The 24,490-nt window shown below is 45.8% G+C and overlaps 1 protein-coding gene across 6 annotated transcripts in view; it reads right to left on the bottom strand.

The window, feature by feature from the left end:
- The window catches only part of INPP4B (inositol polyphosphate-4-phosphatase type II B), a 700,458-nt gene that overhangs the window by 477,697 nt on the left and 198,271 nt on the right, over window positions 1-24,490 (bottom strand). For 3 of the 6 annotated variants that reach the window (XM_044300592.1, XM_044300585.1, XM_044300600.1), the window contains exon 3: window positions 765-883. In XM_044300592.1, coding sequence (XP_044156527.1) covers window positions 765-883 — 119 coding nt within the window. Of the gene's footprint in view, window positions 1-499; window positions 687-764; window positions 884-994; window positions 1,216-24,490 lie in introns of those variants that run through there. The other 3 variants (XM_044300624.1, XM_044300607.1, XM_044300632.1) reach the window with 3 other exon arrangements.

The raw sequence follows: 24,490 nt of genomic DNA, 5'->3' as shown, positions 1-24,490 counted from the left end.
ACAAACGCTTTTGGTACTGAAGAAGTTTTGAAGGAGAAGAAATCTGGGTCATTCATCAAGTAGCAAATGGATGTCTGCATTTTTTTGCTAGAAAAAACAAACATTCCAGACAGCGAGCGCTAAAGCACTGAGATCTGTAGCAGACTATTTAAACCATTCACTTGCAGAATAGCTAAAGGATCAGATGCTGCCAACCTGATTAGCAGTCAACTGGAAGTCTGCGTCTATAGAAAGCACGCTGGACCCATTCAGCCCAGGCTACATGCCTTAGGAACTGCAAATGTGTCTCGCAAAGTAATTCTGCAGCGAGGCAAGCTGGTTTACATGCCATGTATCCTGGGCTGCAGTTTTTTGTTTGTTTTTTCTAAACTTCCAGGAGGTGCCATGACTAATGTAAACAGAGCCCTTACTGGCTGCCACTGCTGTTTCCTTCTCTTCCCAGTTAACCATGAGGACGGCAATGTGTGAGAGCTCCAACACACCCCAGGCATATACGTACCCTTGCCTTCAACCGTAAACACATTCTGGGGGGGGGGGGAATAAATAAAAAAAAAGGTCAAATCTATGTAATCCTGGCTTCAGGTAATTGGGACGTTGCTGCAGTCAGTCACGGAATGAACCGTCAGCTGTTACCATGTAGCAGGGAAAGGCTAGTCATGAATATACATAATCCCTGACATAGTTCTACGTGGAGCCTCCCTGCCCAAATGTGTTGGAACCTGCCTGTGCAGCACATGAAGAGAAATGCAAGGAAAAATGCTCACCTCCACTAGTTCTGTGTTAGCATATCTGGTTAGGGTCTGCTCTGTTGGATGTGCCACCGAGGTCTGCACAAATGTGTTTAGCTTTCCATCACGGGCAGCGGTCAGTAAATCCTTGCATGCTACAGGAAGGAGAAGGGGGAAAAAAGAAACATTTAAATAGACTGTAAAAGTGCACAGACTTAGCAGGAGCTGAGAATGACATCTCTGGAGAGGAAGTCCCTTGGAGTTACCTTTGCAGACATAGGAAGTCACATGTTAGAGCTGAGAATTCGTTTCCACAAGCGGCTCCTGTAAGACTTCCCAGCACTGGAGCAGAATTGCAGGCTAATCCGCAGGCAGCAGTGAGAGAATAAGCACATCAGCTCTGACCTTAAAACCCAAGCAACGTCACTCACTCTGTGGTCACAGACCTTGTGGTGAATGGCTATGGAGGAATCTCTCAATAAAGAGGTTACTGATTAACCAGCCGGGTCACCCTACACCCATGCACCACAGGCACAGTGACTGACTTTACTTATCAGCAGCTTTCAGTTTTGCATATCGGCCACAATGCTGCTACATAGTTACATGTACTGACGGTTGTAACTCCTTGAAAGAACATTTCAGAAAACAAAACAAAAATAAATAAATAAATATTAAAACGTCCGTAGAGTGTAAAAATTCCAGGCATCCGTTTACTACTTTAGTATCTATTTTGGGGAAAGTTGCAACCAAGATGGCTGACTTCACAGCTCCTACAGAGGTGCCGACCCAGCTTTCCCAGAATTTGAAATAGAACAAGAAAGAAATTAGCCTAGCAATACAGTGATATATCTGCATAGCTAAGCAACTTTCCTTAAGGACTCATGCACACGACCAGTCGTTTGGGTCCGCATCCGAGCCGCCGTTTTGGCGGCTCGGATGCGGACCCATTCACTTCAATTGGGCCGCAAAAGATGCGGACAGCACTACATGTGCTGTCCGCATCCGTGGCACTTTGCGGACAAGAATAGGCATTTACATTGCCAGCGCCCGTTCCGTTCCGCAGATTGCGGAAGGCAACATGAGCGGCTTCCGTTTTTTGCGGATCCACGGAGTGCGGAGCGCAAAATACAGTACGGCCGTTGTGCATGAGGCCTAAAGGGAACCTGTCATCAACTTTATGCTGACCGTACTGAGGGCGGTATAAAGTAGTGACAGAAATGCTGAGGTCAGCGGTGTGTCATTCATGAGCTAAAAGGAAGTGGTTACCGAGAACCAGGATCGTAATCATTGCAGACTGGGCCTGGAAAAGAGAGTCAAATCTACCTGAGAAGAGTCCTGGTTATTCATGAATTCCTGCTCTCCTTGCTGATGACTGACAGTCTTCTACCTAGTTTTTCTCTCTTTCTCTCTAGCAGAGAACTGCCAATCATCAGCAGATGGGTGAGAGAGCAGGAGATTATGAATAACCAGGACTCTTCTCAGGTGGCTGTGACTCTTTTCAAGGCCCAGGCTGCAATGATTACACCACACAAAAATGATTTTGCTACTGAGAGAAAAACATGTGATTTATACTAAAATGAGCGCGCCAATTCCAAATATGAACTCAGAATTTGCCTGACATGTCTAGATTTTAAGTACATGCAAAGCCAGTTATAATATTAATGCATTATATTGGAGATATTCCAATGGACATGTCCAGACCTGTTCGGACGCACTCAGGCTGATGTCAGCAGTAAGTATATAAGGCAAGCTGGACAGATTTTGATAAAGTGATCTGTTATAGTGCTATCAGTTTTGAAAGATGGATAAACGCAGATGTGTTAATGATCCAGACAATTTCTGCTACATATTTGGCAAATAAACTACTTATGATCAGCGCAAGAGTCTGACAAAGTGATTGCTTCTTGCAGCTTGGGATGCATTTGTGCTAGTAGTGAAGAACTTCCTTGGGAACAGACGAGCTGCAAACTATGCTGAATTAGTAGACAACATGCTTACAGCACATGAACAACTTGGCTGCCGAATGTCATTGAAAGTGCTTTTCTTACATTCCCATCTTGACTTTTTCCCACCCAATTTGGGACACGTAAGTGACGAACATGGAGAGCAGTTCCATAAAGATATTTCTACAATGGAGAACAGATATCAAGGCCGCTGGAATCCCAACATGATGGGGGACTACTGCTGGTTTTTGCAGCGGGAAAATATGATCATTCATAAACGCAAAAGCAGGTGCCTGAAGCACTTTTACCAGTACTGGGCCTTGCTCAAGTAAGACTTTAGACTTTTTAAAATTTTGTTATTCCATTACATTTTCATACACTGTTTACTAAGCAAACGTTGATGTAGATCAGGTAATTGTTGGAGTAAAACTTGTTCTGTTCAAAATTATTCAATGCTTTCCAAGTGCTGAATTCATTTAGGCATACTTATGCATAGCAAAATTTTGTGATGTGTTACAACAATTCTGACTTCGGATTTGTAATCCGCACACTCGATTTAGTATAGGACAAATGGTTTTTGCCCAGTAGCTGCCGAAAAGTTTTTTTTTGGTTGCGTGGGGTTATGATGCTGGTTCTCGGTAACCACTCACTTTTAGCTGATGTGTGACACCCCGCTGACATCAGCATTTCTGTCACTACTTTATACTGCCCTCAGTACGGTCAGCATAAAGTTGATGAGCTCTTTACCTTTTTCTATTCTTTGCATAGGTCATCAGCATCTGATCGGCGTGGGTTTTACACCCCAGAACCCCGCCGATCAGCTGTTTGAGAAGGCAGCAGTGCTCACAGTCAAACCGCAGCCTTCACGCTACTTCCCGCAGGCCAGTGACATCACCACTATGAAACGTGGCCTGGGCACAGCTCAGCTCCATTGATGTCAACTGGAAAGATGAGCGACAACCTCTGTTGAAACTAAAATCCAGCTTTCCTGGAAGCTGATAATACCGACAAATGGCTGAACAAGACAAAGTCAAGGAAATCTATGTAAAAATATTTTTTTATCATTTACCTATTTGTTATTCTTTATTGAGCAGGTTTGGTCTTGGCATTGAAGGGGTTCTAAGAGATTGGGGATAGGGTCTATTTTATTTCTAGACACAAACACGCTTGTCTGGTATATTAAACCTCAGTTTTCTCAGCAATGCGGGCACATATTAACATGGGACCAACACAGATGCCTTCAGCTGCCGAGTGCACACGTAACAGGTCAGCCAGATTCATAGGTACAGATCTGCTGACAGATGTCCATTATAAAATGTGTATGAAGGGTTGGATCCTTCATGTCTACCCTGGACATATATGATCTTCTGTAAATCTGTAATTAGCACGGATGGGGGCCGGCTGGGAACGTAAAGTGAAAAAAAAACGAACTAAAAATGGCCCCATGTTGTAGGCGGGTCTAAATTGACAGAAAACAGGGCCAATATAAGTAGGCAGGGCCAGCAATACTATAGTGCAGTACAAGATACTGCCCCCGCAGAATGAGATACCACAGTGCAGTACAAAATACTGTCACTCCCGCCGCAGCATCTAACTATCACAACCCTGCAGCAGTACATACAAGTACATAAGTACCAGATGCTCCTGGTATTTAAAAGTTGCTATGTAACCCGATTAGAGGCCTTGAGAGGGGATTGAGCAGCCTCCTAGGCATCGGCCCACCGCAAAGTTCCCCTGTAGGGTCTATGGCCTGTCCGCCCCTGAGTAGGGATATGTTCAACGAAATCAATGTTAAAAAACAAACTTGGTAATCAGGCAATGCAGAAATTGATAAAGCTTGTTTAGGCTAGGTCTACACGGCGACATTTGTCGCGTGACATTTTACTGCACCAATGTCGCGTGACAATTTTTATAACGACAGTCTATGGTGTCGACATGCTGTGACTGCCACACAACAATCGCAGAAAATCTATTCAAGATGGATTTTTTCTGCGACTGTCGCGTCGCAGTCGCAGCATATTGCAGTGCGACACCATAGACTGCCATTATAAAAATTGTCGTGCGACATTGGTGCGACAAATGTCGCCGTGTAGACCTAGCCTTAGACCACAGACTTTTCCAGCACTCATAAACAGACATGGAGCACTATATGCAGCATGACTTTATACATTATTCTCATGGGTTCTGCAGCCATGTATACCTATAACTAGGGTTAGAAGAGGCAATTTCCCAAGGTCCTCCACCATCAAGATCCTTAAAGCCCCTCTAGCACCAACAAGGGACTTTATGTTAACTCCATTATTATAAACATTTTAATATGTGGAAGAGGTGAATGTGCAACTTATACTATTATTTATTACAAGGGGTAAGAACTCAACTGTTCTGTCTGCACACTAACGAAATCCAGTTGTCAAGCACACATATTTATTACTATAGGGAGACAGTATAAGAAGCAATACTTATCTGCTGGTTGAAAAAGCAACAAGCATATACAATCCAAGTCGCTCAGGCTTGTTAAACTTAATAGCAGACACCAGGCCACAGTGGGACTGCTCTCCCAAACATTAGACTGACAAATGGTTCTGGGATCTTCTGACAAACATCTAAAGTGCATGCATAAGTTTGGCCGCGTTCACATCACTGTGTTGTTTTAGTTTCTTGTGCTCGTTTTGCATTCGTTTGCTTCTTTTTTTGTCAGCTCCATCAGAGATCCAGAGATATTTTATATGGGAGAAAAAGTTCTGCATGAGATGTGGGGAATTTGGAGGTCAAATCTAAACCTTGAGCTCTTTTTATGTTTTTCAAACATTTAAAGAGTAACTAAACCTTTGTGTCAAATTTTAATAAGATGTCCCTAATGGCCTAATAAGTTTTTCGAATATACTTTATTAATTAATTTTGTATTTTTATTATACTTTTACCTCCCTAAAGAGCACTATTCACTGTGCGCCTAAAACTCAGTTTTCTGTACATCGCTGACTGCTCAGCGGTGTACGGAGTGTGAAATTTATGAATGGGGCCGTAGTGCAGTGAGTACAGGAACACATATTGCTGCTCCTGCAGGGTACCCATGTGCTATGCCAGGAGTTAGTAAACCTCCAGGGGGCACTGGCAGGAGCAGCAATAAAAAAGTATAATAAAAATACAAAATTAATGAATAAAGTATATTAGAAAAACTTTTATTAAAAGGCATTAGGGACATCTTGTTAAAATGTGATACAAATGTTTAGTTACTCTATGCAGTGTGGCAGGATGCATTATCTTGCTGAAAGAAGCCACTGCCCTTAGGGAATATTGTGCCATTTAGGGGTGTACTTGGTCTGCAACAATGTTTAGGTAGGTGGTCAATGTCAAAGTAATGGACATGAAAGGACCTAATGTTGCACAGCAGAAGACTGCCTCTACCAAATTTCCGATAGTGCATCCTTGTTGCAACGTCTCTACAGGTAAGTGACACACACATACACACCTGCAATCCACATAATGTAGGAGAAAGCACAATTCATGCTACCTTATTCCACTACACCATGGTCCAGTTATGATGCTCACTTTCAGATTGTAGGTGCTTTTGGTAGTGGGCAGAGGTTAGAATTTGCACTGTGACCTTAATGTAGCTACACAGTGTTCAGACACCTATCTTGCCAACATTACTTTTTTCATCAATGTGTGTCACACAAGCTCTTCTGTTGTATCTGACCAGATAAGTGTAAGGCCGATTCATTGGCCTGTATTTGTGGGAGGGGCTTGGCCGCCTATATCAGCCGCCGTCACCCTCCCACATGTGTACGACGTACGAAGTTCTCAGGGTCCCGGAGCGTGCGTTGTACCTGTCAGTCCTGCCGAACAGGCCAGGTAAGTGGACGTCCGATTGTGCGGTCGGCCCTGTTGGTAAGCGGGCCCCGCGCTCCGGAACACTTCGCCCCCCGTCCCGCTCCCGCTCGTGTCATGGAGGTGGTGGAGCACACAGCAGACCGCGCTTCCCTCCCTTCCCTCCTCCGCCGCTTCAGCTTACCTTCACAGGCACGTCTCATGCTCCATGTCTGCCGGCGCTGCCCCGCTCCCCCACGTGGAGTGGGCGTGGCCTCCAGCGGCGGGCCCGCCCCCCAGTTGAGGGGTAGCGTCCCTGCCACCGCACTGTGCCGGGGATCAAGGAGGCTCCATACGACCCTCCTTACCACAACCGGGGTGGGGCAACGTACACACGCCCCCCCCCCCCGTCTCTGTCTAAGCCAGGGGGCACCACCGTGTCCCCACGCGGTGGATTTGCCCAGCCGACGGTGGGTCGGCCCTCCGGACTCAGGGGGGCACCACCGCACTGGGCACTCCACCAGGGAGCGGTGGGCCTCCCACGTGGCTCGATGTTTAGGGGAACAGGGGGGAAGGCGGCGCCATGTTCAGACCCCCCCTGTTCCAGTTATGCCAGGGGGCTAAGCCGGTTCCCCACGCGGCGGACGCGCTCAGCCGGCGGAGGGTCGGCCCACAGACGGCAGGAGGGCACCCTCGCACTGGGCGCTCCGCCAGGGACCGGCGAGGCCCCCCACGCGGCATTTTCATTATCGGCAGGGGTAGGCCCTCACCACCGGGGGTCCTCCCTGCGCCGATCTAGGCCTGAGGGCTGCGCGGCTCCCCACGTGGCAGGTGTGCCCAGCCGGCGGGCGGGTCAGCCCTCGAACGGAGGGCGCCCCTGCACTGCGCACCCTGCTAGGGACACGCGTCACTCTCCACGTGGCACAAAGTCGTGTAGTGCGAGGCGTGAGCTGTTGCTCACAAGTATCCCCCAGCTTGGTCCTCTGTGTCAGGGAGCTCCGCGCTCCCCACGCGGTACAGTGGAACACGGTGGGGGATGCAATGGCCAGCGCCTCACACACACTTAAAGTCTGGCACGGGCCGCCGTGCTGCTTAGGTAGGTAGGGGTCCACCACACACGACAGACAGAGTCGGGGGGGGCGGAAAAACGTCTATCAACACCATCCCCATCCATTGTTCAAATCCACTGCCCACAGCTCGCGCTCCATCAGTTTGTATCTTGCGTGTTGATTTGTTTAATTGTGCTGCTTGTTTCCCAGGTTAGAGCAAGGAGGGAAAAAAAAAAAAAAAAACATTTTTTCAAACATCCACACAAGAGAAGCCAGTCTAGGATTCACCCGAGTTACCACGAACAAGGTAGCGGGGGCTCACGTCAGTGGACGGGAGGTATTGATCACTAGCAAGGGAGAGGTCTCATGCACTCTTTTACGTACAGGTTTCCTTTTCCATTTAAAAACTTCCGTGAGGTTCAGAACACAGTGTTCCTCAGTCGGTAAGTAAGTCAGGTCCTGGCGTGTACCTTCAGGTGGCGGTTCCTGGCCACTCTTTCACGGCCGTCGGGGGTTAGGGTGTGTGCTTCACAGGGACAGTGCACCTTTTTCTACTACGTTGTCAAACAGCTTCACGCACTTGGTGGTCGCCCAGGGTAGCCGGTCACCTTGCATTATTTTCTCCACAGCTGTGATGTCGCACGCGTCTGATATCATGGAAGCATCAGTGGATGAGAATGCTGCAGGGACGTCCGAAGGGGGCAGCACGTTATCCCTGCGTGCTTGGACTATCCCCAAGCTGATGGCGGAGCTGACGAGACGGGGTGTTCCTTTCCCGGCGTCAGCCAGGAAGGCAGAGCTGTACCGGTTATGGAAAGACTCCTTGGTGCCCAGCGGCGGTGATCCCCCCGCAGCCACGATACAAACATCGCTGGCCCAATTACACCTCATGCTGAACAATTTGACTTCGGCCGTCACGTCCATACAGGCTAGACTCGAGTCAGTCGAGGCTCACAACTCGGCAGTGTCGGTTTCTTCACCCGAGCCTCCGGTCGCCTCCACCTCGGCGGCAGCAGACATTCGCACTGCCCAGCCAGTCCCCAACGTGGCTCCGTCTCACTTTGTCCCCATCAACATCAGAAAGGACATCCTAGAGGGTAGGGACATCAATCTCGCTTCGCTACTAATAGCCTCCAGGGACCTTTCCGACAACAAGGTCATAGCCTGCGGGGAAGTCTCGGTGGTGCTGAGAAGCCGCGACCACCGGCTCAATCGCAAACTGAACATTCCAGAGTTCGTCATGGCTTTCAGCCTTTTCAGGGACGTCATCTGTACTGCCAGGCCGGACAGGAGGGAGGAGCTAGACCTATACCTCTTTAGGGTCACTGAGTTGGGACATAGGTATGGTGGGAATGCGTTCTACGATTACCACTGTTCGTTCTCAGCCAAAGCAGCTGCAGCCCTGTCCCAGTTTCAACATGTCACAGACTGGTCCGTCTTGGACACTGAGTTGTTCTGCAGACACTTTGCAGGCCTGAAGGCTCCCTCCTGTTCGGCCTGTCAGTCTATCTTCCACTCAGTAGAGTGGTGCCATAAGTCGGCAGTCGGCACGACGTCATACCCCTCCGGCTCCTCAGCAGGACCACTCGACATCTTCAGGCCCCCCAGTTCAGTAGACAAACTAGGACGACCCATTGTCCAGTTAGGTAGGGCACAGATATGCAACAATTTTAATTACGCGTCTTGTAATTTCGGCCAGTGCCGCTTGTTGCATATCTGTACCAACTGCTTCAGGGCTCACCCCCGAGTAGCTTGTTCATTAAAATCGGTGAAGAATTATATGAGCGTGGTCGATACTAGTCGCCTACAAGTAATGTTGCAAGGTCATCACAACCCAGGATTCGTGCAGTTCCTGGTGTCAGGGTTCCATGAAGGTTTCCACACAGGGTTAATCACGACCCCAGAGGTCACACATGAGTGTGGGAACCTTCAGTCAGCCGAAAGGAATCCTGGCTCAGTAGACACACTCATAGAAGCCGAGTTAGTCAAAGGGTTCTTAATCGGTCCTTTCGAAGTACCCCCATTTCAACGGTGGAGAGTCAGTCCCGTAGGAGTCGTCACAGGCAAGTTCAGTAAGAAGGAGAGACTCATCATTGACTTGTCTGCCCCACATGGTTCACAGGTTCCCAGTCTCAATTCCCTCATTCCTTCGGAAGAAGTGGGTATGAGGTACTCTTCCATAGACCAAGCCATCGCCATCATCATGCAGACAGGTCCCGGGTCCGCATTGTCCAAAGCAGATATATCGGACGCTTTCAAATTGCTCCCCATTATGCCAGCACTCTGGCAATGGCACGGTATCAGGTGGCGAGGCCTGTATTACTTTGCCACAAAACTCACCTTCGGTTCCAAGAGCAGCCCCTGGCTCTTCGACCAGCTGGCCCAAGCCCTCCACTGGGTTCTGGTACACAAGGTGCGCTGTGAATTCGTCATCCATTACCTAGACGACTTCCTACTGATTGAGGGGCCAGGGGCTGCCCCTCTGGGGCTGGGGAAGCTACTAAGGTGTTTTTCCCAGTTGGGGGTACCTGTTTCTTCCAAAAAAGTAGAGGGCCCGTCCACCGTGATCACCTTTTTGGGCATCGAGTTGGACTCCCAACGCATGTTAGCCAGGTTACCCTCGGACAAGCTAACGAGAGTCCGAGAAGTGATCCACAGGTTTTCAGCCACGTCGGTGGTCACTAAGACTGACCTTCAGTCGCTACTGGGTATGCTGAATTTTGCTATGCGCATCATTCCGCAAGGCAGAACGTTTGTATCCCGCCTGCTGGCGCTCCTAAGCACCGCCCCAGAACAGGACAGCCCAGTGCGTCTGGACAGCCAGGCCTTAGCGGATCTCCGTATGTGGGATCATTTCCTGGACCAGTGGAACGGGGTGTCCCTATTCGTCCCCAAGCTGTCGTGCCAGTCCCCCTTAGTCTTCTCGGACGCGGCAGCCGGCACAGGGTTTGCCGCTGTTTTTGGCTCACACTGGGTTGCAGACAGATGGCCGGCCGAGGCGGTACTAATCCCAGGGTTCCTCCACTCCTCGGCACTGTTTGAGCTGTACCCCATTGTGGTAGCTGCTCACGTATGGGGCAGTCTCTGGGCGAACCAGTCCGTCCTGTTTGTGACAGATAACGCAGCCGTCGTAGACATCATAAACAGTGGATCGTCAAAATCGAGCCACGTCATGGGTTTCCTTAGGCGGTTAGTTCAGCTGTCCCTACACCACCATTTCCACGTCCATAGCGCACATGTACCAGGTGAGCGAAACCTGGCTGCCGACGCCTTATCCAGGGCTAACTTTTACCGTTTCTTTCAGATCATGCCAGAGGCAGATGCGACAGGCGCCACCGTTCCTCCTCACGAGTCCTTAATGTTAACATAACCGACCACCTTGAGACGGCCCACGCTCTGATTCGCAATTCTCTCTCGCCCAACACGACTCAAGCATACCACACCGGGTGGAAGATGTTCTGCAGGTTCCAAGGGGAGCATCCTCAGGGGGAATCCAGTTTTCCAGATTACATCCTGGCGTTTATTGGCTACTGCCACTCAGTGCACAAGCTCTCCCACAGTACAGTAAGGTCATACCTAGCGGGAGTACAACATTTTCTCTCCGTCAGTCATCCCGAACAACCATCAGTTTTCGCCATGCATGCTGTTAAAGCAGCACTCAAGGGCTTAAGTAAATGCGGGCCTCAAGGCCGAGGCAGTAGGCAAGCGGTCACCGGGCCCCTCTTCCGCAATCTATCCGACGTCCTGGACAGTAATCCGTTCGGGGTTTTGCCCAGCTTGGTACTCAAATCTGCCATCTATTTAGCCTTTTACGGCTTTCTGAGGCCCGGGGAGTTCACCTGCTCTTCCGGCAATAGCAAGTTCCTCACGGTCAGCCAGCTGGTCCAGAACTCCGAGGGGTTCACGTTACTGCTCAGGACGTCTAAGACCTCCCAGGTGGGCCCCCCTGTCCCGGTCTCCTTCTATCCCACTTCACACCAGTGGTGTCCCGTCACGGTGCTCCGTCAACTACGGTCCGCCTTGTCGGGGTCCGGGCCTAACAGCCCACTGTTACCCTTCGGGGTGGTTCCACTCACCACCCATCAGTTCGTGTCCCATGTCAGGTCATTGGTGGCCAGCCTGGGTGGTGACCCCTCCGCTATCTCAGGACATTCGTTCCGCATAGGCGCTGCATCTGCAGCCTCCAAGAATCAGGTACCAGCGCACGTAATTCAGAAATTAGGGCGTTGGCACTCGGCATGTTTCACCCGTTACATACCTCACCCCGATACCGAAATGTCAACAGCGTTTCAGAACCTGGCTTTGTAATTACGCCACAATAAAGTACTTTGCCTATCAGTATGTCTCTTGCCCTCTTTCAGGCGTCCCTCCACGACGCGGTTGCGGCACAACTCTGACCGCTTAGGGTTAGGTTCCCTAGGTAGGGGTCAGGTACGTACCTGGTGGCCACGACCACAAGTGTAAGGCCGATTCATTGGCCTGTATTTGTGGGAGGGGCTTGGCCGCCTATATCAGCCGCCGGCACCCTCCCACATGTGTACGACGTACGAAGTTCTCCCTCCCACCCGACCCCCTTTTTTCTGTTACTCTCAAAGGGGATGCCCTCTTTCAGGCGTCCCTCCACGACGCGGTTGCGGCACAACTCTGACCGCTTAGGGTTAGGTTCCCTAGGTAGGGGTCAGGTACGTACCTGGTGGCCACGACCACAATGGTAACTTTTGCTCAGATCCTTATATTTGCCTGCTTTCTTACTTCCAACACATGAATTTGGAGACCCGACTGTTCACCTAGTGCCTAGTATATTCCACCCCATGACAGATACCACTTTCATGAGATAATCAATGTTATTCACTTTCCCTGTTACTTATTTTAATTGTATGTGAAAAATGTTCAATTATAATATTAGCTAGTTTAGTTCACATAACTTTCTAATATACTGCCTGTCCCCAAAAAATTAAGTCGCCACCTGGATTTAACTAAGCAAATAGTTATGAGCTTCCTATTGGATAATTACTGCATGGGTGATTATCTTTCAGCTGGCAACAAGTTATTTAACCCCAACTGGTGCAATGAGTTGCTTCTCGTTTCTTAAACAACCATGTCGAAAGACACATCTCGTGGTCGTGGAAAAGATGTTAGTCTGTTTGAGAAGGGTCAAATCATTGACATGCATCAAGCAGAGAAAACATCTGAGATTTCAGAAACTACTAAAGTTGGGTTGAGAACTGTCCATCGCATTATTAAAAACTGGAAGGATAGTGGGGACCCATCATATTCGAGGAAGAAATGTGGCGGGAAAAAAAAATCCTGAATGATCGCGATCGGCGATCACTTAAACTTTTGGTGTAATCAAATCAAAGAAAAACAACAGTAGAACTCATGGCTATGTTTAATAGTGAAAGTAAGAGCATTTCCACACGCACAATGCGAAGGAAACTCAAGGGATTTGGACTGAACAGCTGTGTAGCCGCAAGAAAACCACTAATCAGTCAGGCAAACCAGAAAAAAAGGCTTCAATTTGCTAGGGAGCATAAAGATTGGACTCTGGAGCAATGGAAGAAGATCATTTGGTCTGATGAGTCCAGATTTACCCTGTTCCAGAGTGATTGGCGCATCAGGGTAAGAAGAGAGGCAGATGAAGAAATGATGCACCCATCATGCGTAGTGCCTACTGTACAAGCCTGTGGGGGCAGTGCTATGATCTGGGGTTGCGGCAGTTGGTCAGGTCTAGGTTCAGCAACAGTATGTGCTGCAAGAATGAGGTCAGCTGACTACCTCAACATGCTGAATGACCAGGTTATTCCATCAATGGATTTTTTCTTCCCTGATGGCACGGGCATATTCCAAGATTACAATGCCAGGATTCATCAGGCTTAAATTGTGAAAGAGTGGTTCAGGGAGCATGAGACATCATTTTCACACATGGCTTGGCCACCAGAGAGTCCAGATCTTAACCTCATTGTGAATCTTTGGGATGTGCTGTAGAAGTCTTTGCGCAGCAGTCAGACTCTACCATCATTAAACCAAGATTTTGGTGAAAAATTAATGCAACACTGGATCAAAATAAATCTTGTGACATTGCAGAAGCTTATCGAAACAATGCCACAGCGAATGCGTGCTGTAATCAAAGCTAAAGGCGGTCTACCAAAATATTTTTGGTGGCAACTTTTTTTGGGACGGGTACACGATTTTGGTGATCCTAATAAACCTGCTCACATCTGGATCAATTCCAAAAGACTGACTGTAGCAGGAAACTGTAGTCTGGATAGTAGAACACTTTTCCCACAGGAACAATGGAAATTTATAACAGGATGTCCAGGGATCATGCTTCTTGTATACAATCTTCTTTTTCCTATGTGTATGTTATGTTAAGATTTGCGAAGTTAGCAATTTACCAAATACTTTTTAATGGTACAGTAAATAAGAAATAAATACAGATGCAAAAAATATTTAGGGGTCCATTTAATCTCCACATTATTTATATTCTAAGGGGTGAATTGATCCTTTCCCCCCACACAAGTTTTCTAGCATAAAAAAAATGTAAAACCAGGGTTTTGCGACACTTTAAATTAAATAAATTAAAACACAAATATGGTAAAATAAAAAAAGTGCAAACACCCTGCTCAAATGGGTCTTGTTCCTCTCCTCAAACATAACATAAATGAATGACTGTAAATCAAGTGAGATCCCGGAGCGCAATAGGTGAACGGACTGCACTGCTGACCATTACTGCTAATACAGAGACCCTTTTAAATAACAGTGGTGTGCTTGGACTTGAGGTTTACCTGTTGCACTGTATCTTCTCACTTGGTTTACTGTCTTTAAATTCCACTGTGACTTTTTTATTTGCAACTGGCATTTTTATGCCACCCTCGCTAGGTCTGCGAAAAGGCAGTGTGGTTAGGAGGGGGTGTAGGCAAGGCCATGGGCCTGGCACTTTTATCATTATTCATACCAGAAACTTGCATAACAATTGACTGAAATCTACAGCAGCTCTGACCTGCCATAGACATCAGTCTGCCGCTGTCACGATGGGGAGTGGGGGAAAACCCTCACCGCACAATAGACCATTCCACTAGGCCTAGAAGCCAGGATAAGGGAGCCAATCACCTCCTATGCATCCCTAAATACAATCCCTGACCTCCTGACTGTATGAGCCAACCCTGATGGTGGGAGGGCTCATACCCGGAACCTTGGACCCTAATTCTCCCTGATGGTATTGTAAGGAGAAAGAGACAACTGGTTTCTCCAAGACACAGAAGAACTGGAGTCTCCCACAGGCCTAACAACAATAAAGGAGCAGAGAGCAAGCATAAACACCTAACGGCAGGTAAGAGCCCAGCTCAACAGGCACGCACTGGAACAACTACCACCTAGCTGCCACAATGACTGGGTGGAACTACTACAGCTACAGCTTGCTTACTTGTGGTTCACCCCTCCGGGACACTTCTGCAGGCACAGACAGACAGGGGAAATGTCAAACAACCATGCTGGACTACAAACACCAAACAGACCAGACATGGAACACCAAATGACATACAACATACACCCTGTACATAAACCCACACCAAACATCATAAATAGGAAAGGAAGGGTAAGGGGACACGGGGAAACATCGGGATGACATAGCCAAAGACCTTGATGTTCCACCAGGAGGCCCTCACGGACAGGTGACTCATCCATAGAGGAGCAAAGCTCCTTCTCCTACAAAGGCAAACAACTGACTTCAAGCTCAAAACTCCAACATAAGAAGAGCCATGAGGCCACACCCAGCTCCACCTTGCACACACCTTAACCCCTTACATACCAAAATGGGAAGGAACACCAGACTTAAAGGGGAAGTGTCCAAACATGCAAAAACAACACATTGCCACCGGCAACAAGCATGCACGGCACAAGTGTCACGGTCCACTACCACCAGACCATGACACAGCATTGTGACAGCCGCACTCACTACTGGAGGAGGCACTTCATTTGCATCGTTGTAAATTAAATGCTTACTCAGTGGCACAGGCTCTTTCACTGGTGTAGCTATGGGGGTCACAGCAACTTCGACTGGGCCCCTGTTGCCAGTGGCGCACCACTGATTATGTATTGATGCTGTGGCAAGGGCATGGGAGCAAAGTCTCCCTGCCCTGCGGCTACCTCTGGTAGGTTCCAGGCCCAGTTAGAGGCAGGCACAGTTGGTGCGTTGACGTAATCATCATCGCGCCACTTGAGTTGGGCAGCGTACAGGACTTTTGGGAGCACTATTACTGTGGGGGCACCCTGGCACAGTATTAGCTTAGCACAATGTTTACACTATTAGCATTGAACACTTTTTATTGGGTGCAGTTAATTTTTAGGATACTTTGTGCAAATCTGTGTGGTAGTAGTATTTTCAGGGGGACTGGTTCTGCAGTATAATGTTGGGCAGTAGAGTGGGCACAGTATTGGGGTGGCAGGATGCGGTGTTGAGAAGCTGTGAGGATCATGGAAAAGTAGGAAACTAAGATGTCTTTTTATCAAACTCTGCAGAGACGAGACATAAATGAATGACATCATCATGGTGGTCTGGTCTGAATGGAGAAGATAAGGAAAGAGAACCTCTACATGAGAGGAGATGTCACTGGATGTAAGAAGTATGTTTAACCGTTTTACCCTGTATGTTTTTGTAGCAATGAGTGTAATGTTAGCATATGCTGTGAAGATACGAGATGCTGTGAAGATACGAGATGTGCAGCACCTGAAACTACGGATACTGGAAGCCTGTGCTAGCATTTCTCCTGCGGTGTTGCCATCAGTGTGTGAAGAGTGGGAGAAGAGGGTTGCATTGACAATCCAACACAATGGGCAGCACATTGAACACATTTTATAAGTGGTCAGAAACTTGTAAATAACTCATAAAAGAATAAAGTTATGTTAAAACCAAGCACACCATTGTTTTTCTTGTGAAATTCCCAATAAGTTTGATGTGTCACATGACCCTCTTCCTATTGAAAAAACAAAAGTTGGATTCAAAATGTCCGACTTCAAAATGGCCGCCATGGTCACCACCCATCTTGAAAAGTTTCCCCCCTCACATATACTAATGTGCCACAAACAGGAAGTTAATATCACCAACCATTCCCATTTTATTAAGGTGTATCCATATAAATGGCCCACCCTGTATTTTGTTTCTTTGCATCACCATACTCTGACCCTCATAACCATTTTATAGTTATCTAGAGCATTTTTAAAAAGCAAACAGGACGGTCCCGAAGAGGTTAAACACAATCATTTTGCTACATAACTGTAGGAATCGCCAATCACAGAAATTATCGCCGGGTGTCCACTCAACTTCTGAGCAGGTGTCATGTTTAAAGATCCAACGCTGGAGATCGACAAGGCATTAAATGAGTTGTCCAAGATTAAAAAAAATATATTTAGGAGCCCCTATACATATGCAAAATTAAGAAAAGAAGTTATACTAAACCCTTTACTTACCCTACCACTTCCAGCACTGCACTCCGGGCCTTCTTGCTGCTGACATCATATTCCCATCTATAATAGTGATATCCTTTGCCAACATGCATCCACTCACTGGCCTCAGCAGTATACAGGATGTAACTGCTGAGGCCAATGATTGGCGGCTGCAATGGCCTGGGTGCATAGAACGTCAATGCTGCAGCCAGAAAGGAAAATAGCAGGGTAAAGGAACTGAAGCAGAGAAAATGACTAAGCATCTCTTTTTTTATTTTAGCACATTTTCGAGTGCTGCCTAACTTTTCAACTATGACAGCCCCTTTAAAGGGATTCCCATAAAACTAAAGTAAAAAACAAATAATAAAAAAAAAAAAGTAAAAAATAAAATGCTGATGGGATTTTATTAAAAACCACCTAATATACCAGTTTTCACAGAAAATCTGCTATTAAGGGAAGTAGACAAGGCGGAAAATCATAATGAGTTTATTATTACGGGGACTTCAACCACCCAGATATAAACTGGGAAATTAAAAAGTGTACATATCATAAAGGAAGCAGGTTCTTGGCAATCACCAAAGACAATTACCTTTCCCAACTGGTTCAGGACCCGACTAGAGGCCATACTGGACTTAGTATTAACCAATAGACCTGACAAAACAGATGAGCAGGTGGGGATATACCTGGAAAATAATGACCGTAAAATAAGAACCTTCCAATTGTCATTCAAATGAGTGTTTCTTCAGGGAGGCACAAAAATACCAAAACTTCAAAAAAGCAACATTTGATCAGCTAAGAGAGGCCATTGGCCGCTGAGGACTAATGTCCTCAAAAATAAAAATACAGTCACAAAATGTGATATTTTTTAAATCCTCCTAAACTCTAATTGTGAGATGCACTGTACATACCTTATGGGAATAAAGGGGCAGGAACAAAAAACAAAACAAACAAAAAACTATGTTAATAAATAGAAATGTAAAATACATGACAAAAAGAAGGAAGCATTGAAAAACTATAAGGAAAAAAATAGTATATACTGAAAAAAAGACAAATAAAAAGCAGCCAAACTGAATACAGAGAGATTCATTACAAAGAGAATAAAACTAAGCCTAAAATGTTCTTCAATTATATAAATGGTAAAATATATAAATCTGAATGTGATGGCCCTTTACAGAGTGTTGAGGGAGGAGTTGCAGAGAGTGATGAGGAGAAAGCTAAGCTATTAAATATTGTAAAACTGTAAAAGTAAATTCCACATTAAAAGTGAGCTGTCTGACCTAGGAAGAAGTACAGCGGCATCTTAAAAAGATTAACGTAGACAAATCGCTGGGACCAGATGGCATACACCCCCGTATCATTAAGTAATATTATGGGCAGAATCTTATTTCTGATATTTTAGAACTCTATATTGACAGGGAGTGTTCCAGAGGACTGGTGCAAAGCAAAAACAGAGCCCAGAAACTATAGGTTTTGTAAGAGATGCTATCTTTGAGTACCTCAATGAAAATAAGCAAATAACACTGTAACAGCATGGCTTCATGAGGCATCGGTCATGTCATTTTATTTAATCAGTTTTTATGGGGGGGGGGGGGCGTTCAGGACCCATATCTTGACTTCTCCAAACCAACTTGTGCAAATCAGCCACCCAATGCTCCTGAGGCTGCTCTCCCAGGATACGCATTCGCAGGCCCACCTGATCCCGGACCCTTTGTTCTGGAAATGGATGAAACCGGCCCCGGTGTGCCTTTATAATATTCCATAGAGCTGTCTGTGCCGTCTGCCTGAGGGTGAAGTAGTCTTTCTTAGACAGACCCCTTTCTCCCTTTGGACAGATGATCCACAACAATTTGGAGTACTCCACTGCCAGGCTCATGGCTGCTTGAGTCAGTTCTCAGCCGGTTGAGAAATAAATCCTGGTGGTGGTTTGAATGTCTCCTCAGGCAAGGAAGAGCATCCCACTGCTGCCACCAATGTGACAGACCCCCAGTACTCAGGAAGAGTATGTCCACCTCTGTATTCTTCCTTACTCAGGAGATATTGCAAACCGCTGATCTGTAGCTTCCAGTTTCCCCACTCACTGGTCGAGACTACGTGTAGGTGAAACAAAAATCTCCTTTATTGAGTAACTGCACAAACTTATATACAGAACTTGTGATCAGATAAAACTAAAATCCCATTACATCCCCCTTCCCCTCGCCACACCACAGGGGTCCACCTGCTAATCGCTCCAGACAGCTCTAGCAAGAGCCTGCCAGAATAACATTGTTCTGAGCTCCTCCAGAGTATAATGGGAGATAACGAGAGGGAGGGGGAGAAAAAGGAGTGCTGTATTTTCATAACCAAGTCACACAACATGACATTATTACACCTAACACCTATACACATAACTCTTCACCATGCGATATGCCCCCATTGTCCATGATGAGACAACCCCTTTAAGTGTGAAATAGGCCTAAGGGCTTATACATGGCCATACTACAGCTCCATTTTGAAGGGAGGCTTGGAAGGGCTTCCACTGAAGTACTCAGTGCCTTCCCTTATGCCACTTTCAGTATTTTAGTCAAAGAACTATCATTTCAAAGTAGGTCACAAAAGTTGTGGATGAAAAAGAAAGAGAAGAATAAGATCATTAGTTCTATGTTATCTGTGAGAAGAATACTTATCTTGTAATGTTTTTAAGACAAAGTAAACCTGGAATCTGACTATTACATACAGTACCTACTGTATGCACAAGTTCGTAATAAAGATAATTACTAAACTTTCTAAATTACGTCAATGTGTGTTAGACCATGTTCATATGAGTTTTTTCACACGACCATATTTTTGGTCTGTGTCCGATCAGCATTTTTTACGGATCACACACGGAGCCATTTATTTCTTTGGGTCTGCTGGTCCTATTTCTGTCTGTTTTTTAGACAAGAATAGGCTTTTTTAGGCTACTTTCACACTAGCGTTTTAGTTTTTTACGGTATTGCGTTCAGTCATAGGGGCTCAATACCGTAAAAAAAGCTTCAGTTTTGTCCTCATTCATTGTCAATGGGAACAAAACTTAACTGAACGGAATGCTCCAAAATGCATTACATTCCGTTTAGTTGCATTCTCATACCGAAGAGCAAACCGCAACATGTCGTTGTTTGCTTTCCATCCTGGGATTCGGAGCAAGACGCATCCGGCATGACCCCCAATGCAAGTCACTGGGGACGGATCCATTTTCTCTGCCACAATAGAAAACAGATCTGTCCTCCATTGACTTTCAATGGCGTTCATGACGGATCAATCTTGGCTATGTTAAAGATAATACAACCTTCCCCGTTCATAACGCTGCAGATGGTTGTATTATCAGTAACAGAAGCGGTTTTGCTAAACCCTGCCGGATCCAGTAAAAACGCTAGTGTTAAGGTCCCACGAAAATTGTGGGATGCACACGGACCACGTCCATATCTTGTGGATCCGCGATTTGCTGGCCGCAAAGCGGATGTAGGAACGGCTCATATAGAAGCACATATAGAAACGGCTACATAAATACGTGCAATGTTTTTAATGGCATTTTTGCAGGCATTTTCTAAATAGTGGGGCAGATTTACCCATCCTTCCCAATATTTATATTTTACAGATGCTTGAAATTTATCAAAATGGCTGAATGATAAATTTGGTTCATCATCAGAAACTTTGCTTCACCTATTGGTTGGCTCACGTTGTGGCATAATGTGGCTGCACATTGGCACATTTAAAGATGTGCCCCCTCTCCCGTTAAAACGGTTAAACCATAATTGTTGGACAGAGCACAATATGGGGTAGATTTATCAAACTGGTCTGGCTGCGAGTAAGGAAAGGTGGAATCTGATTGGTTGCTATGGGCAACTAAGCCAGCTCTACTTTACATCAGTTTGATAAATCTCCCCCTAAGTGTCTAAAACAGAAAATACATATGTTACAAAGTATGTGCACCATTTTTTGGTTAAGAGTAAGCGGAATTCTGTTTTCTGAAACATTTGTGTGATTTTATCACACCACCATGGTTTAATGTCAAAGCTTGTGGGAGGAGTGTAGTGGTCGCTTACACAAAGTATAAACAGCTTCCATTTTAGAGGAGGTGGTTCCATATTGAGAGGGGACAGGGTGCCCTGTGTAGTACCCTGTGACCCGACACTGAGGAGATTAAAGTGTGGCAGTATAGAGTATAGAGACCCTACGTTCCCACCATGCAGCCAAGTTAGGCCTCATGCACACGACCGTTGTTTGCTTCTGCGTCCGTTCCGCCGATTTTAGCGTTTCAGGTGCGGACCCATTCATTTCTATGGAGCCGTTAAAAAATGCGGATAGTGCACCGTTTGCCATCCGAGTCCGTGATCCGTGGTTCCAGCCCGTCATAAAAATATAACCTGTCCTATTATTTCCACGGAAAGCGGTTTGCGGACCCATTTAAGTCAATGGGACCGCTAAAAAACGCACACAAGTTTGTCATCCGCGTCTGCGTCCTTTTTTTCCTATCATTTGCATAGCAAACCTGTCTTAGACTTTTTTTTACTTTCCTTCATGTCTGGTGATCCTCCAAAAATAAAGGAAGACACATGGAACAAAAACGGAAACGGATCACGGAACAACAGAACCCCATTTTGCGGAACGGAACACAACAACGGTCGTGTGCATAAGGCCTTAGAGTAACTTTTTGAAAGTAGGTGCAAAAGTGCTGTGGAACAAAGTGAGGGTACAAAGGCTCCAGCAATAAACTGGAAGCAAGAGCAGCCATGACCTGAGACATATCAGATCAGGCCAGCTGACTTAGGAGCTGGGCCTATGAAGAGGGTGCAAAATAGAAGCCAGGACACTGAGCAGGGTGCCATATTGGACTCCACCACCACACCACCCCCTTCACAGGAGTCAGATTTTCTGTACCTCTCCAGCAGGAAGAAGTAGTTTTATATCCACAAGTTGGCTGGTGTATAATAAGGGTGTATTCATAAGACCTTATGTGTTTTTCAGTCTGCAAAACTCAGATCCGCAAAAATACAGGTGACCTCCATGTGATGTCCGTGCGGCATCAGTTTTTTTTGCAAACCCGCAAAATGGACGAGAATAGGACATGTTTTATCTTTTTTGCAGGATTGTGAAATGGACATATGGATGCGGACAGCGCACAGTGCTTTTTTGTGGTCCCAAGAAGTGAGTAGTGGGTGCAATGATGATTGAGCCGCCCCCCTCAGATGTCACGTTCATAGCTTATATCAGCATCTGACAGCAATAATATGTGTAAAATAAAATACAAATTTATAACAATACACATACTTACCTCTTCCATTTGATTGCAAAAAGGCGGCCGCTGTCATCTTGATTGAAGATCTAGCGACAAATCTCTTGCGGCCCGTGGTGACATCATACATCACCGCGCGTGGGATTTCGTGGGAGATCTTCAATAAAGATAGAGGCGGCTATTTGCGCTCTAATGGATGAGGTAAGTATGAATTTTGCAAAAAAAATGTGCTTTGTGACAAATTACTATGTCACAAAGCGCATTTTCTTAAAAGTAGCGGGTGCAATGACTGGGAGCTGCGATAGAACCGCCCCCGTCATTGTGACCCTTAGATGCTGCGTTGATACATGATCGCGGCATCTGATTGTAAAAACAGTGTAAAATTAACATACTTTTTTTTTTTTAAATCAAACTTACCGCCTCTTTGCTCGCGACGGGCCGACCGTCACCATCTTGCTTGAAGATCTGGCGCAAAATATTGCGCGGAACGGGATTTCGAATGAAATCCTCAATCAAGATGGCGGCTGGCGGCCCGTCGCAAGCAAATGGAGGAAGTAAGTATTCATTTTTTCGTTTTTTACACTATTTCAGGTTAAATCGATTCGCTAACATGAAGCATGAGGAAATTAGGCTTCGGGGTGAATCAAATTTATCCTGAAATTCGGATCAAATTCCACTTTGTGAAATTCGATCCACTCATCTCTATCTATGATGTAAGGCTATCTACAGCAGACCCGGGTATTTTATGCATTTCACATATTACTATGTCTGCTCTGTAATTAAATATATCCTAAACTTTTTTTTCCTTTTGCTCCATTTATATTGTTTCCTCCTACAGCAGTCTCTGAGCTTTTCCCTCTCTTTCAATCAGATCAACGATTCCTAATTAGGACGTTTCTTTTTGTGGCCTGTGAAGAATTGTTAATCAACAGTTTGTCATTTTGCAGTTCCTGTGAAATTCTGATTAACAATTAAAATAAAGATGAAGGTCAAAGGAAAAAACTTAGATGCTCAAATTCACATAAAAATAACAAAATGCGGTGGCAGTCATTGTTGCTGTGATGCTGTGCTGGTGGGTCAGTGGGGCCCAGTGCCAGGGTGGCATTGCCAAACAGCAGGGGTGCTGTTTGGCTGCTGAGTTCCGCTGTCTGTTGGTGTGGTGCTGTGGCACCAGTGGTTGCCATGGAGTGCCACGCCAAATTTAGAATAGGTTCCCACATCGAGGAGGCAACCCTGTTGTTGTGAGTGGGCTTTTTGATCAAAATGTGAACTAATGCCTCACGTAAGCATGCAACATAGGGGCCTGTATACTAATTATGGCGCTGAGAAGTGATGTTAATTATGCTGAGAAGCAGTTATTAGATAAAAGCATAGCATGAGGAGGTGTGAGCCAGGTTAATTCTTTTTTTTTAGATATCACATAAAAATAACAAACAGATACCATGTAGGTCACCAAGGCTGTAGATGCACAAGGGAGCAGAATAATATTATTAGGTTCATGTTACCTACAAATATAATACTTTGCTGTATGTATTGTGACCAGTATAATGGGATTAAAAACAGAACTGGAATTGACTTCTGATTTGGCCTACTTACCATGCTATTAAAACTTTCATATATTTTTCATCACTACTGGAGGGCATTCAACATTAACATTTATATTATTTTGAGACATGTTAGATAATTGGAGAAATATGTTTTTGTAATTCTTTAAGCCATGATTTTGGGCTACAAATGTCTTGTACATAGATCACTTGCATAATGGTCAACCTGTTCTCACCTATGTCCTTGACTTAATTTTTAAAGAACATTGTTCCCTGTCATTTCATGTCTGGGAAGGTTCTCATTTATCCAGGTCATGGTATATCTGTAAAGAATAAATCAAGGCAACTGGACTTACTGTAGATTTCTTGAAAACGTTTCACTCGTTCTTTCAACGAGCTATCTCAATTCTGAGTGACCGTACAATAATTTTCTGGGAATAAATATGTAACTGAATCAACATCTGGTAATTATACCCAGCATGGGGTCAAAGGTGTTGATTCCATTATCCTAATTGGAGTCAGTAGGTGATAAAGACTTCCCAGAAAAAGGTGTCAAGACAGCACTGTGGGGGGGGGGGGGGGGGGGGGGGGTTGGACATCTATTGTCTGCCACATACAATGCTGTCTTGACACCTTTTTCTGGGAAGTCGTTATCACCTACTGACTTCAATTAGGATAATGGAATTAACACCTTTGACCCCATGCTGGGTATAATGACCTCTGACCC

This window comes from Bufo gargarizans, chromosome 1 (assembly GCF_014858855.1).
Source record: "Bufo gargarizans isolate SCDJY-AF-19 chromosome 1, ASM1485885v1, whole genome shotgun sequence".
Taxonomy (NCBI): domain Eukaryota; kingdom Metazoa; phylum Chordata; class Amphibia; order Anura; family Bufonidae; genus Bufo; species Bufo gargarizans.
The sequence above is the reverse complement of the archived record's forward strand: the minus strand, read 5'-3'. Positions and strand labels throughout refer to the sequence as shown.